Here is a 15,871-nt window from a genome sequence, read left to right on the forward strand (position 1 = left end):
GCCCTGTGGGTCGTGAAGTCCGGGCTGGTGGCCCTGTGGGTCGTGAAGTCCGGGCTGGTGGCCCTGTGGGTCGTGAAGTCCGGGCTGGTCTCTGGGGCTGGCCCTGTGGGTCAGGTTGTCCGGGCTGGTGGCCCTGTGGGTTGTGTTGTCAGGGCGGGTAAGTCTGGCCCATGTGCTGAAGTCTGAACTGTCCTAGTTGAGATTATTTGACCAGTCATTTACTTCAAACGTCAACACATCATTTACTTCACTGTACCCCAGGTGGTTTGATTTGTACTTTGTTTTATTATAAATCGGTGCAGCATTTCATACAAAAACGTACAAAAAAGGGTTGTCCAAAACATCACAAAGCAGTAAGGATAACCAGCAAACAAGGGGGTAATTTACTGAGTGAAACCCCAACTCCAACTCCAACTCGTGGCAACAGCACACACAAACAGACAGAGAAACACAGACACACCCCACACAGACATGGACACACCTCGCAGACAGAAACACATCTCCACACAAACAGGAATACAGACACACCTCAACACAGATACACACACACAGACATACAACCTTCACAGAAATACAGAGACAACGCACAGATACAACATTCTGGGCTGACGCTGAAGAAGAAACTCTCAGTTTTTAAAAAGTAAAATTGCTGGAACATACAGCAGGTCTACCTGCGTGTTTAACGTTTGGAGTATGAACTCTTCACTATTTCTGACGGAGGATCTTTATCTGAAACACTCACCTGCCTTTCCTTTCAGATACTGCCCAGCATGTCCTATACTTCCAGCATTTTGGGATTTTTTTTTGTTTCAGATATGTAATCTTTGCAGATTTATATTATTTTTGAGCTCGGACTACGGGTCTGCAGCCACTGGTGTGAATTATACTCTGATTGCAATAGGTTTTAACTTCCACACTAGTGCAGGCTTCACTCTCAGATCCAGATACAAGCTCTGGTCCTTGTACGACCTCACAGCCCCCATTCCTCCCCCAATTCACAGCAATTCGATTAGATTTCCCGAAGGACCAAGTGAGCTGAAGGTAGAGATCGTGACAAAAAGGCGACTTTAATCATCTCTCGGGGAGGTCTTTGCAGTTAATTATGTTGCAGTTTAAGAGCGGCTTTGTGCTGAGCTTAGTAGGTTTCTCCCCTTAAAACCAAAGTCAAGCAATTCACCGCATCGAAATCTGGGAGAGAACGCACAAGAGGAGGCAGCACTCCAAAGTGAACGACTGCTTGTGCATAACTGCACAATACTCTGGTTAGACTGCACGAAGTGCTCTGGTCAGCAAGACACGAGGGAGTCATCCAAATCCTGAAGACAGTGCAGAAGAGAGTCACAAGGCTGATCTTTAGCATCAGAGGGACTGAGTTACAAGGAGAAACTCAGGCTCTTCAACCTGGAAAGGAAGTGACTGAGGGGGATCAAGTGGAGGCGTATAAGATAGTACGTAAATGATATAGAAAAAGTAAATCCTGGGATACTTAAAGATAAACTGTGACAAGGGGACAAGCAAATTTAGCACTGATGTCAGGAAGTTCTTCCCACATCAACATATGGAATGGACTGACAGGTAAGGCGGTAGAGACACTGGAATCATTGAATAAGCAGCTGGACAGTCATGGTGGGGAGGGCTGCGGGATCTTCCTGGAAGAAGGGCCTCCTTCATCTTTGCTGTGACCTACATAAGATGCACCAGGACGTTTCCTTTTGAGGGTGGAGGTGAACAAAAGACTCCAAATGACGTGCCAGTGTTCTTATTCCGAGAGCTGGCTTGTTTGTGACTGGCCCAACCCCTGTTGTCCACGTGAGAGCCTCGAGTCACTCAGAGTCGTAATCTTCCTGTTTCACTGCTCCAACCGCCGATGCCAGGTCATCTTCATTGCCTTTTAGTTTCTCTCCTGCGGGATTGAAAATAAATAATTAACTATATTAATGTTACCCCAATAATATTTTTAAATTTAAGAACAGGCTTCCTTCTCTTCCCCCCCCAACCCACCATCCCCACAAACTAACAAATTGCTTGATGGCAGCTGTGCCCAGAATTTCAGTGCTCACTGCTTCTATGATCACACTTGAACAAAGTCAGATATAATATAAATACAACCCTATGCATGTCTGACTGAGTGTATGTGTAAGCGAGAACGACTGAGCGAGGGAGAGAATGAGAGCAGAGTGTGAAAATGAAGGAGTCTGAGAGTGAGAAAGAGTTGGAGAGAGAGAGAGAGAATGAGAGCAAGAGTACGCAAGAGATTGAGAGTGAGAGTGAGTGAGAAACTTTGAGAAAGTGAGAGAGAGGGGGAATGAGTGGGTGAGACAGAGAGGGAGAGAGAGAGAGGGAGAGAGAGAGAGCGAGCGAGTGCAAGAGTGAGATATATTTTGTGACAGTATGTTGGATGCTGCAGGATCCAGTTTGGCTGTGATGCCCCTCCCCTCAATGGTGGAACAGCACCATTGTATGTGTGCTCTACAGCCAGTTGTCTTTGTTTAACTGTGGATTTCTGCATGTTTATTTATTTATTTATTCTCCTTCCTCCTTTCCTGAAGGTAATGACATCCAATGGGCACTGTGGGAGGTTGGTCTGCAGGTTGTTCAGCATTGACTGGCATCACAGCCACAGCCGAGACTGATCCTGATCTCGCCCAAAGTTTACACACACACACGTTTCACAGGGATATACCTGTGTGAACAGGTAGACAAAAAGCACAGAATGGTAGAAATTACAGCACAGGAGGGCATTCGGACCATCGCACCAGTGCTGAGGACATCCCTTTAATCTATAAAGCTATTTCCCTGTATTCTATTATATTCCTCCTTTTCAAATACTTACTCAATTCCCTTTTAAATTGCATTATAGTCTCTGCCTCGATAACCACTTGTGGTAAAGCATTCCACAATGTAAGAATCATTAGGGTCAGGAAATTGCTTTCAAGTATCAGCCTTGGCTCAGCTTCCACTTGAGTACATAATCCGAGGTAACTTGTTCCACAACTCTCTTCCCTTCTGGGTGAAAAAGTTTCCGCTGACTTCCCTTCTTACTCCTAGCTTGCAGTACTGAGGGTAAGCCGCACTGTCGGAAGTGCTGTCTTTCGGATGAAACGTTAAACCGAGGCCCCCCATCTGCTTTCTCAGGTGAAAGTAAAAAATCCCACAGCACTATTGGAAGAGATGGGGAGTCCTGCCAGTGTTCTGGCCAATATTATTCCCTTGACCAACATCACTAAAAACATACTACCTATCTCATTGCTGATTGTGGGACCTTGCTGTTAGCACATTGGCCGATACGTTTTCCTACAGTACAATAGTGAAGCACTTTGGAACGTCCTGAAGTCGTGAAAACTGCTATATAAATGCAAGTTCTTTAATTTTCATAGCTCAACTCGCATCATTTCTCTCAATCCCCCCCTCTAAAGCCTTTGAATTAATTTTCCACTTCAGTGTCATTCCCCAGAAACACATTCCACAACTCTATTTCCCTTTGGGTGAAAAAGTTCCCGCTGACTGCCCTTCTTACTCCTAGCCTGTTCATTTTTAATTTGTGTCTCTGGGTTTTGAACCCTTCACCACAGTGAACAAATTGCCTCGATCAGTTTTGACAACTTTTTCGTAATCATCAATGCTTCAGTCAGCTGTCTTTGAATGCGACGAAGTCAGTTAAATTGCTCAGGGTGTAGCCTTGAAATCGGTGAGAACCAGCTTGTGATTTCCCTTCATTGATTACTCACGGATTAGTTCTGCTATCGCTCTCTGCGTCCTTTTCTCCAGCTTTTCCAGTTTCTTGGCCACATCCCTTTTCAGATCCCTGCAACAGAAAACCAGTCTTTACCACCACAGCACCCTTCAAAAATGCCCTCTAATCCAGCGTTAACTTGGCAATCGCAGAAAGGCTGCAGGATGGCCAGTTTGAGAAACTGAAAAATGTCACATGGGGGAAGTAGGACAGGTAGATTAACTTACATACAAATTAGATAAATTTCTTTCGAAAATAATATCTTGGAGTACAAAAGTCAGTCACGTACCAGTCAGGCTTCCTGGGTGCAAGGTTCACCAAGTCCTACAAAGTAAAAAGTTAAAACATTAATCATATTTTAATAACAGTTTAAGAATGGGAATTCAGCTATTCCAGCTCTTCAAAACCATATTGAGAACCAGGCGAGTAACAGGACAGGCCATCACGGTCCTTTCACCTCTAAGACATGGGTTCAAATCCAGTCCAGATCTACAAGATGTCTACTGGCTGTAAGCATCCTACAAGAAACAAACTTGAGCATTAGCACAAGAACTGGCAGTCTCACTCACTCACAAGGAATTGTCACAACTTTGAGATTGGGATCAAGACACATTACAGGAAGCTTCACTATGTATCTAGGGGTCACAGCTGAGATTCTTCACCTCTCATTTCTAATCTTGGCTGAAACATACAGAACAGAAAGGAGTCTGGGAACTACTTTGGCATGATGTCACAAATGGGACATTTGCCAAGTAGTTGGCAACCCAACACTGGTATCACATAGAAACTTGGAGCCTCGGTCAAAATGTCCACCCTTGTGAAAGAGACCACACATGGAGTATAGTGTACAGTTTTGGTCTCCTTACCTAAGGAAGGATATACTTGCCTTAGAGTGGATGCAATGAAGGTTCACTAGATTGGTTCCTGGGATGAGAGGGCTGCCCTATGAGGAGAGATTGAGTAGAATGGGCCTATATTCTTTGGAGTTTAGAAGAATGAGAGGTGATCTCATTGAAATGTATAAAATTCTTAGAGGGCTTGACAGGGTAGATGCAGAGAGGCTGATTTCCTGGCTGGAGAGTCTAGAACTAGGGATCATAGTCTTAGAATAAGTGGTCGGCCATTTAGGACTGAGATGAGGAGAAGTTTCTTCACTCAGAGGGTTGTGAGTCTTTGGAATTCTCTACCCCAGAGGGCTGTGGAGGCTCAGTCGTTCAGAATATTCAAGACCGAGATCGATCGATTTTTGGACACAAAGGGAATCAAGGGACATGGGGATTGGGCGGGAAAGTAGAGCAAATGTAGAAGTTCAGCCATGATTTTATTGAATGGTGGAGCAGGCTCGAGGGGCCATATGACCAACTCCTGGCTCCTATTTCTTATGTAACTGATGGTTGGTCAGTTGTTCTGGCTCCTGAATAGGACCTGATGCCAAAGTGGGAGTTGCGGGGTTCAATTCTTCTCACTCAAGCACCAACAAGCCAATGCTCTACCGGGTAGGGTGGTCCTAGTTGGACAAGCAATGGGAAGCTTACCAGTACTCTATTGGCAATCTGCGTGATTTTAGCTGTTTAACTCTAGCAGTATTCTTGCGCATACTTGAGGGCGTCCCGAATACTTGGTTTTTGCTAACCCACGCCTAATCTCTCTGGACTGACGCAAGTGCACTCCATATCAGGGACCCTCCCGAAGCCTCTTAAGGGATTGAGTTCCAGATTTTCACTACCCTTTGTGTGAAAAAATGCTTCCTAATTTCACTCCTGAATGGCCTGGCATAATTTTAAGATCATGCCCCCTTGTTCTAGATTCCCCCACCAGAGGAAATAGTTTTTCTGTATCTATCCTATCGAATCAATTTATAATTTTAAACACAGTTTAGATCATCCCTCAACATTCTAAACTCAAAGGAATACAAGTCAAGTTTATGCGATCTGTCCTCATAATTTAACCCTTTAAGCCTGGTATAATTCTGGTGAATCTGCAAGGCTCCAAGGCCAAAACTGAAAGCAGTACTCCAAATGGGGTCTGGCCAAAGCTCTGTACAATTGAAGCATCACTTCCTCGCTTTTGTATTCCAACCCCCTTGGCGTCACAAGATAAACAAAGAAAGTCAAAATACAACAACTTGTATTGTTATAGCGCCTTTAACTTAAAAACATCCCAAGGCATGATACAAATTGAAATAATATAGGGAAAAGGGGCGCCGAGACACAGAGATTCGGAGTGGTGCCTGGGAATCCGGTTAAGGTGGGTTTTGAGATGGCTTTTAGAGGAAAGAGAAACGAAATGGAGAGGTGATAGGGTTTAAGGAGTGAGCCTCAGTGATTGGGACCAAGTGGGCTAAGGCTTCAGTCTCCACTGGGGCAAAGGAGGGGGAAGCACACAAAAGGCCAGTAGCTTTAGGACAAGGGGGTACTTAAAAAAGAAATTAGGAGAGCGAAGAGGGGGCATGAAAAAACACTGGCGGGCAAAATAAAGGAAAATCCCAAGGTATTTTATAAGTATATTAAGGGCAAGAGGATAACCAGGGAAAGAGTAGGGCCCATTAGGAACCAAAGTGGCAATCTTTGTGTAGAGCCAGAAGATGTAGTGAGGTTTTAAACAAATACTTTGCATCTGTGTTCACTATGGAGAAGGATGATGTAGGCATAGAAATCAGGCAGGGGGATTGTGATATACTTGAACAAATTAGTATTGAGAGGGAGGAGGTACTAGTGGTTTTAGCGGGCTTAGAAGTGGATAAATCCCCAGGCCCAGACGAGATGTATCCCAGGCTGCTGTGTGAGGCAAGGGAGGAGATTGCAGGGGCTCCGACACAAATTTTCAGAACCTCTCTCGCCACAGGGGAGGTGCCAGAGGACTGGAGGACAGCTAACGTAGTACCATTATTCAAGAAGGGTAGTAGGTATAAACCAGGGAATTACAGGCCAGTGAGCCTAACATCAGTGGTAGGGAAATTACTGGAAAAAATTCTGAGGGACAGAATTAGTCTCCACTTGGAGAGGCAAGGATTAATCAAGGATAGTCAGCATGGCTTTGTCAGGGGGAGATCATGTCTAACCAATTTGATTGAATTTTGAGAGGGGGTGACTAGGTGTGTGGATGAGGGTATTGCATTTGATGTAGTCTACATGGACTTCAGTAAGGCTTTTGACAAAGTCCCGCATGGGAGACTGGTCAAGAAGGTAAGAGCCCATGGGATCCAGGGCAATTTGGCACATTAAATCCAAAATTGGCTTAGTGGCAGGAGGCAGAGGGTGATGGTCGAAGGTTGTTTTTGTGACTGAAAGCCTGTGTCCAGTGATGTACCACAGGGATCGGTGCTGGGTCCCTTGCTGTTTGTAGTGTACATGAATGATTTAGATATGAATGTAGGAGGTATGATCAGTAAGTTCGCAGATGACATGAAAATTGGTGGAGTGGTAAATAGTGAGGAGGGAAGCCTCAGGCTACAGGACGACATTAGATGGGTTGGTTAGATGGACAGAACAGTGGCAAATGGAATTTAACCCTGAAAAGTGTGAGGTGATGCATTTTGGGAGGACCAACAAGGCAAGGGAATACACAATGTATGGTAGGACCCTAGGAAGGACAGAGGAACCTTGGTGTGCATGTACATAGATCCCTGAAGGCAGCAGGACAGGTAGAGAAGGTGGTTAAAAGGGCATATGGGATACTTGCCTTCATTAGCCAAGGCATAGAATATAAGAGCAGGGAGGTAATGATGGAGCTGTACAAAACGCTAGTTAGGCCACAGCTGGCATACTGTGTGCAGTTCTGGTCGCCACACTATAGGAAGGATGTAATTGCATTAGAGAGGGTGCAGAGGAGATTCACCAGGATGTTACCTGGGCTGGAGTGCTTCAGCTATGAAGAGAGACTGGACAGGCTGGGGTTGTTTTCCTTAGAGCAGAAAAGGCTGAGGAGGGAACTGATTGAGGTGTACAAAATTATGAGGGGCATAGATAGGGTAGATAGAAAGGAACTTTTCCCCTTAGTAGAGGGGTCAATAACCAGGGGGCATAGTTTCAAGGTAAGGTGCAGGAGGTTTAGAGGGGATTTGAGGAAAAACTTTTTCACCCAGAGGGTGGTTGGAATCTGGAACTCACTGCCTGAAAGGGTGGAAGAGGCAGGAACCCTCACAACATTCAAGAAGTATTTAGATGAGCACTTGAACCGCCATAGCATACAAGGCTACTTTAAAAGACAGTGAAAACATTGGCCCAGAACTTGGTGTCGGGGGCTTGCCGCGCGTGCAAGCCCCCGATCTGCACTCACCCTGCGCACTGACATCTGAAGCCCAGGCCTGCTTGCATTTCCTGTCACAGGCCCGGTTCAGATGTCAGCGCGCAGTGCTTACCTGATCCAGCGGCGTAGTTAGTGCGATGTGCCGGCTCGGATCAGGTGAGCACTGTGCAACCAATCAGGGAAGGGGAAGGTTCATTCATGAGTTTGAGAGTAAGAACTGTCAAACTCATGAAAACTACAGGGGCCCAAAACACTATTTAAACTTTAAATAAAAATTTAAAAAACATCCCAATCATTACATTAAGTATAAATAAGTTTAAAAAAATAATTTAAACAATTTTTTTTTTTGAAAAAAATAAATTTTTAATAAAAAGGGTCTAAAACTAAACTTACCTTATTGTAAATAACAACAGAAAATGCTGGAAAAACTCAGCAAGTCAGGCAACATCCGTGGAGAGAAATTTGAGTTGAGTTGCTATCTTACCTTATTGTAGATTCTTTAAAATAATAAACCTGTGGAAAAAAAAATTCTAAATTACACTAAAAAATCACTTACCTGTAAAAATAAATACTTACGTGTGCTTTTTACAAGCGTAAAGACCGGAGGCCTTTAGACATGCGCAAATCCCCCAAAACAGAGGAAATCCAAGACGCACGCGCTGCCCCCTACAGCGCATGCGCTAGCCTCTTCACCTCTTGGGTTAGAGGAGAGGAAATGCCGGTTTTCAGCGCATGCTCAAAATCAGCATTTCCTCCGGCCAGACGCGTGAGTACCCCTTCTGTACTCACGCGTTTGGGGAGGAATTACTGCCCCAATGTTTTTTCATTCATTCTCAGAAAGTGGCATCACTGGCAAGGTCAGCATTTATTTTCAATCTCTAGTTTCCCTTGAAATGGTGGCGGTGGGCCTTCTTCTTGAGCCACTGCAGTCCATGTGGTGAAGGTACTGCCACAAAGTTGTTAGGTAGGGAGTTCCAGGATTATGATCCAGCAATGATGAAATAACAACGATATATGTCCAAGTCAGGATGGTGTGTGACTTGGAAGGGAATTTGTAGCTGCTGGTGTTCCCATGCACCTGCTTCCCTTTTTCTTCTAGGTGGTGGAGGTTGCAAGCTTGGGAGGTGCTGCTGAAGCCTTGGTGACTTGCTGCAGTGCCTCCTGTAGATAGCACACTGCAGCACAGTACACCAGTGGTGGAGGGAGTGGATGTTCAACCTGGTGGATGGGTTGCCAATCAATATTGCTGTTAACAAAAGACATTTACACAGTGTCTGCGACCAGCCTCCTCATAACCCCCGTGGTCTTGGCTATTAATTTATTTTTGCCTTCCCCTAGTTGAAAGCATTAATAAGAACATAAGAAGTAGGAGCAGGAGTAGGCCATACGGCCCCTCGGGCCTGCTCCGCCATTCAATAGGATCATGGCTGATCCGAATCTAGACTCACGTCCACTTCCCTGCCCTCTCCCCGTAACCCCCCTTATCTGCTAGGAAACTGTCTATCTCCATTTTAAATTTATTTAATGTTGCAGCTTCCACAGCTCTCTGGGGTAGCAAATTCCATAGATTTACTACCCTCTGAGTGAAGAAGTTTCTCCTCATCTCAGTTTTGAAAGGGCAGCCCCTTATTCTAAGATTATGCCCCCTAGTTCTCGTCTCACTCATCAGTGGAAACATCCTCACCGCATCCACCCGATCAAGCCCCCTCACAATCTTACATGTTTCGATAAGATCGCCTCTCATTCTTCTGAACTCCAATGAGTAGAGGCCCAACCTACTCAACTTTTCCTCATACGTCAACCCCCTCATCTCCGGAATCAACCGAGTGAACCTTCTCTGAACCGCCTCGAGAGCAAGTATATCTTTTCTTAAATATGGAAACCAAAACTGCACGCAGTATTCCAGGTGTGGCCTCACCAATACCCTGTATAACTGCAGCAAGACTTCCCTGTTTTTATACTCCATCCCCCTTGCAATAAAAGCCAAGATTCCATTGGCCTTCCTGATCACCTGCTGCACCTGCATACTAACTTTGTGTTTCATGCACCAGGGCCCCCAGATCCCTTTGTACTGTAGCACTTTGCAGCTTCTCTCCATTTAGATAATAACTTGCTCTTTGATTTTTTCTGCCAAAGTGCATAACCTCACACTTTCCAATATTATATTCCATCTGCCAAATCTCTGCCCACTCACTTAGCCTGTCTATGTCCTTTTGCAGGTTTTTTATATCCTCCTCACTCACTGCTTTCCCTCCCATCTTTGTATCGTTGGCAAACTTGGATATGTTGCACTTGGTCCCTTCCTCCAAATCATTAATATAGATTGTAAAGAGTTGGGGTCCCAGCACTGACCCCTGTGGCACACCACTAGTTACTGATTGCCAGCCCGAGAACGAACCATTTATCCCAACTCTTTGTTTTCTGTTAGATAGCCAATCTTTCACCCATGCCAGTATATTACCCCAATCCCATGATTTTTTATCTTGATCAGTAATCTTGTGTGGAACCTTGTCAAATGCCTTTTGGAAGTCCAAATACACGACATCCACTGGTTCCCCTTTATCCACCCTATATGTTACATCCTCAAAGAATTTGAGCAAATTTGTCAAACATGACTTCCCCTTCGTAAAACCATGCTGACTCTGTCCTATTAAATTATGTTTATCCAAATGCTCTGTTACTGTTTCCTTAATAATGGACTCCAACATTTTGCCAACCACAGATGTTAGGCTAACTGGTCTATAGTTTCCAGCTTTTTGTCTACTTCCCTTCTTAAATAAGGGTGTTACATTAGCAGTTTTCCAATCTGCTGGGACCTTTCCTGAGTCCAGGGAGTTTTGGAAAATAATCACCAATGCATCCACAATCCCTACCGCCACTTCTCTCAAGACCCTAGGATGTAGGCCATCAGGTCCGGGGGATTTATCCGCCTTAAGTCCCATTATTTTACCGAGTACCATCTCCTTAGTGATTTTAATCGTGTTTAGCTCCTCCCCCCCCCCCCCCCCCCATTGCCCCCTGTTTGTCCAGTGTTGGGATATTTTTAGTGTCCTCTACTGTAAAGACTGATACAAAATATTTGTTCAGCGTCTTTGCCATCTCCATGTTCCCCACCACTAGTTTCCCGGTCTCATCCTCTAAGGGACCAACGTTCACTTTAGCCACCCTTTTTCTTTTTATATAGCTGTAGAAACTCTTGCTATCTGTTTTTATATTTTTTGCTAGTTTACTTTCATAATCAATCTTCCCTTTCTTAATTAATCTTTTAGTTATTGTTTGCTGGCTTTTAAATGCTTCCCAATCTTCTATCCTCCCACGAGATTTGGCTACTTTATATGCCCTTGTTTTCAGTCGGATACTTTCCTTTATTACTTTACTAAGCCACGGATGGCTGTCTTTTCTTTTATTCCCCTTTTTCCTCAGTGGAATATATTTATCTTGAAAGATGTGAAATATTTCCTTGAATGTAGACCACTGCTCTTGTACCGTCTTACACTTTAATCTGTTTTTCCAGTCCACTTTAGTCAATTCTACTCTCATACCTTCATAGTCTCCTTTATTTAAGCTCAGTCGGCTGGTTTGAGATCCAACTCTCTCACCCTCAAACTGAATTTGGAATTCAACCATATTATGGTCACTCATTCCAAGGGGATCCTTTACTAGGACATTTTTTATTAATCCTGTCTCATTACACAGGACCAGATCTAAGATTGCCTGCCCCCTGGTTGGTTCAGTTACAGATTGCTCAAGGAACCCGTCCCTAATACACTCTATGAACTCTTCCTCAAGGCTGCCATGCCCAATTTGATTAGTCCAGTCAATATGAAAGTTAAAATCCCCCATGATTATAGCTGTTCCCTTATTACAAGCCCCAACTATTTCCTGATTTATACTCCGACCAACAGAGTTGCAACTGTTAGGAGGCCTATAGACTACGCCCACAAGTGACTTTTTCCCCTTATTATTCCTTATCTCCACCCAAACTGTTTCACTATCCTGATCCTTTGACCCAATATCATTTCTGACTATTGCAGTGATTCCATCCTTGATTAACATAGCAACCCCACCTCCCTTTCCTTCCTGTCTGTCCTTCCTAATTATCAAATACCCTTGTATGTTTAGTTCCCAGTCATGATCATCTTACAGCCACGTTTCCGTAATGGCCACCAGATCATACCCATGTGTAGTTATTTGTACCGTCAACTCGTCTATTTTGTTACGAATGCTGCGTGCATTCAGATAAAGAACTTTCAAATATGTTTCCTGACAATTTATTCCTGCTTTTACCCCTTTTACTACTTTACCTTTATCATTATACATTCTGTCCCTTCCTGACATGCTCTGGTTTTTAATTCCCCCACTGCTACCTTGCTCTATTGCCTTCTCCACTGTCATTTTTATTTTCGCTCTCTTAAAACCTCCCCCCCACTAATTAGTTTAAAGCCCTCATTGACTCATGGTGCAGTACAGTTCCACACATAGGCCTTTCTCTAATACGTCAATCGGTCTTCATGTGTAAGCCTAAACAGTGAGTGTTTGTGTGCTATTGAACCATGGATGGCACTGCAGCCAAGTACAATTTTATTCTCACCAACTGGCCACACAGATGCACACAGCAGGAGTCAATGCATACCCATCAGCAGTGCAAAATGTGATTTCTCTCCTCCTAAACCCAGGAGCACAGATACCAATTATAACACTCTGACAACTGTCCCAGCTGGGACCAGCACAGACTTGGGGTTGCCCCTCGGCCTTCTTTGTACAGACAGCTCATTCACCCACTGAGCTACCAGAGCACCAACTCTAGCTTCCCCTATTGTGACCCTTTCCAAGCTGGGTCGTTCAACGTTAGATTGCAGTTACCATAAAAGGTAGCAGTACAGAACGAAAGTCATTACGTACCACTTCTTCGATGACTGGTTCAGGTTTCCCTGCTTCAAGCTGGTCCCTCACCTTATCTTCTACTGTTGGTACAAACACAGAGTGAGTGCCCGTGAACAGATGAGCAACTCGAAGTCAGCTCATATGTGCAGCAATAAATGACGTTAGAAAAGTCGCACAGTAAACTGCCTCTTCACCTTCCTTCAATGTGGCGACTCACAGTGCCAGCGAGCCTGCAGTGCCTTGTCCAAGTAGCCGATCATCATGTGGTAGTGCTGGTAGACTATTGCACCAAGAGGGGCTGTCACAGTTGAGCCCAACAATGGACTTTCCATCAGGCCTCATGGGCTAGCGATCACCAACAGGAACCCCGGCTGGTTACTCCCTCCCCCAGCCCAGGGGTGTCTTGGCCAGCTATAGGCAGAGCTCAACCAACTCTGCACGGGTCAGACCTGGGACATTGCTCTGCTACTGCACCATGCAGCCCAAGAATCAGTGCATTTACTCACCGAGACAGGAAGACAGGTAAAGCCATACTTCTCATTCCCCTCCATTTTAAATGCCATTCCTTAGCCAAAAGGAGAGTGGCACAAAGTATTAGCAAGCTGCTCCCAATCCTTTGCCAATAGCCACTCTAAACCAGCCCTGGGAGCCAGATGAGAAAGGCAGAGGAAGCCCAAGGTTTTAATGATTCTGGAGAAGTCAGCTATTTTTCTAATATTTTACTCTCGGGATGCAGGCATCGCTGGCAAGGCCGGCATTTATTGCCCGTCCTTAGTTGCCTTGGAGAAGTTGGTAGTGGGCCTTCTCCTTAAACTGCTGCAGTTGTTGTGGCGATAGTGCTCTCACGATGGTAGAAGTCACGCAGTCCCAAGAGCCATTCTTGCAGCCTACCTGGGTCTCCATCATTGCATGTGCTGGGGCACAAGCTCTCTCTGGCCCCCTTCCCTAATTTTATCCCCTCCCCTCCCCATGCCAACTCACACTGAGGCATGCTATCTGAAGAATCTTATTGCAGCACATCTGAAAATAAACACCTTAAACCCAGCGGTGCTAGAGACCCATGACTTGAGTGGTCTCGATGGTCTTGGATCCATGCCTTCCAGCTAGGGTCTACTAAACGCGCCGGCTTATGCTACAAGTACATGTTACAACACGAGGCATCTGGCTGTTAGAGGAAGGGGTCTTGCTTATAATTTACTCAAATCAGTAATATTATTAAACATTGAAGTCAGACGTCATAAATTGATTGCACATGCAATAGTACTTAAACATACACTTAAAAAGTAATACTTACAACCACACTTGATGAACGTTGGTTGGGGATTCAAACATGTTACATTTCTGAGCTTAGTATCTTAGGCCTTTACGAATCCAAACACTCATTACAGCAGTTTTTGTACATTACTCTAACTGCCTCCACGTTACTCCCTCTACATGACAATCCACACAATTCTCCATTACTGATGCGCTATCAATTACTCATAAAAGACTGAGAGTTAGAAGAGTAACTAAAGGCTTTTATTAACAACAGAATGGAGGTCTGCCTCGAGTGGTCGACTGGTCCAGGATACCAAGGGCTGGGGAGCAGTCACCTTTATACTAGGACCTGTGGGAGGAGTCAGCCGAGGCATGTCCAGGCATGTACACAGTGGAATACAAACAGGACAAACAGGAATACAAACAGTGGTTTACCACATTTACATACTTACATTAAAGTTAAAATACAACTCCGTATATGGAGAATTTAATTGACTTATTCCTTAATAACTTTAGCTTTCCTTAACAAGCTCTTTTTCCATTGAGCTGAGTATAACTCCCTTACTTTGTTATCTTATCACGTTTCACTCTTGTTCCATATAATTGCTATTTTACCAAGTGACATCTTTAATTATAAGTCTGTTTTTGTTTCTGTATCATTCGTACCAATAAAAAAGAATGGTGTATGCCCAGAGATTTTCCTTTGCAGAACTAACTGTTTCCCCACACTGTTATCAAATTATTAAAAGTTCTCTGAAACTTAGGAATCAGTAGGCAATGGCACATCTTCAATTAAGTCTCATTACTTCATCCTGAAACAGACCATTGCTGCAGGGTCAGCCCTGGCCCAACAGCCCAGTGGTACTTTAAATTGACATTCTTGAGAAAACTGCACTGAAAGGGGGTTTCAGGGGCTAGCACATGGTACTAACCTGAGGCTGGCTTGGCGTTAGGCACTTGCCGTTCTTTCAGTTCTTTATCTTCTGGGACATAGTTACGGAGTTTTAATTCTCTGGAAGAGGATAAACAAAGAAGTCGTTGAAAAATGAAAAAAAGATTTTACAATGTTGGTGTTGTTTTAAAAAAAAAAATAGCTGTTGGTTTTAGGTATCCGACTAGATCATGGTGTCAGTCTTGGCTCAGTGGTAGCACTCTCTCCTGAGTCAGAAGGCTATGGGTTCAAGTCCCACCTCAGACTTGAGCACATAATCCAGGCTGACACTTCAGTGCAGTACTGAGAGTGCTGCACTGTCGGAGGTGTCGTCTTTCGGATAAGATGATAAACCAAGGTCTTGTCTGCCCTCTCAGGTGGATATAAAAGATCCCATAGCACGATTCAATGAAGAGCAGGGGCATTCTCCCAGTGTCCTGGCCAACATTTATCCCTCAAACAACATCACTAAAACAGATTATCTAGTCATTTATCCAATTGCTCTTTGTGGGGCCTTAATGTGCGCAAATTGGCTGCTACATTTCCTACTTCTTCGGCAGTCCCTCGGAACCGAGGATGACTTGCTTCCACATTAAAAATGAGCTCGCATGTGACTGATTAGTCCAATGTGGGACCTACAGTCTCTGTCACAGGTGGGGCAGACGGTGGTTGAAGGGGCGGGTGGGTGGGGTGCGCTCCTTGCGCTGCCTACGTTTTGCTTCCACTTGCTCCCGGCGAAGAGACTCGAGGTGTTCGGCGCCTTCCCGGATGCTTCTCCTCCACTTTGTGCAGTCCTGGGCCAGGGATTCCCAGGTGTC

At 44.6% G+C, this 15,871-nt stretch overlaps 1 protein-coding gene across 1 annotated transcript in view; it reads right to left on the reverse strand.

Annotated features, from left to right (window-relative positions):
• Window positions 1–265: 265 nt before the first annotated feature.
• The window catches only part of ccdc12 (coiled-coil domain containing 12), a 92,430-nt gene continuing 76,824 nt past the window's right edge, over window positions 266–15,871 (reverse strand). The window contains exons 3-7 of the mRNA XM_085992551.1: window positions 15,055–15,134; window positions 12,884–12,945; window positions 4,023–4,057; window positions 3,729–3,805; window positions 266–1,903 (exon numbers count right to left, since the gene is read on the reverse strand). Of these exons, the coding sequence (XP_085848677.1) occupies window positions 1,824–1,903; window positions 3,729–3,805; window positions 4,023–4,057; window positions 12,884–12,945; window positions 15,055–15,134 (334 nt within the window). The 3' untranslated portion in view covers window positions 266–1,823. The remainder of the gene's footprint in view (window positions 1,904–3,728; window positions 3,806–4,022; window positions 4,058–12,883; window positions 12,946–15,054; window positions 15,135–15,871) is intronic.

This window comes from Somniosus microcephalus, chromosome 7, assembly GCF_052327205.1.
Source record: "Somniosus microcephalus isolate GS21.2 chromosome 7, FLI_Smic_1.0, whole genome shotgun sequence".
NCBI lineage: Eukaryota > Metazoa > Chordata > Chondrichthyes > Squaliformes > Somniosidae > Somniosus > Somniosus microcephalus.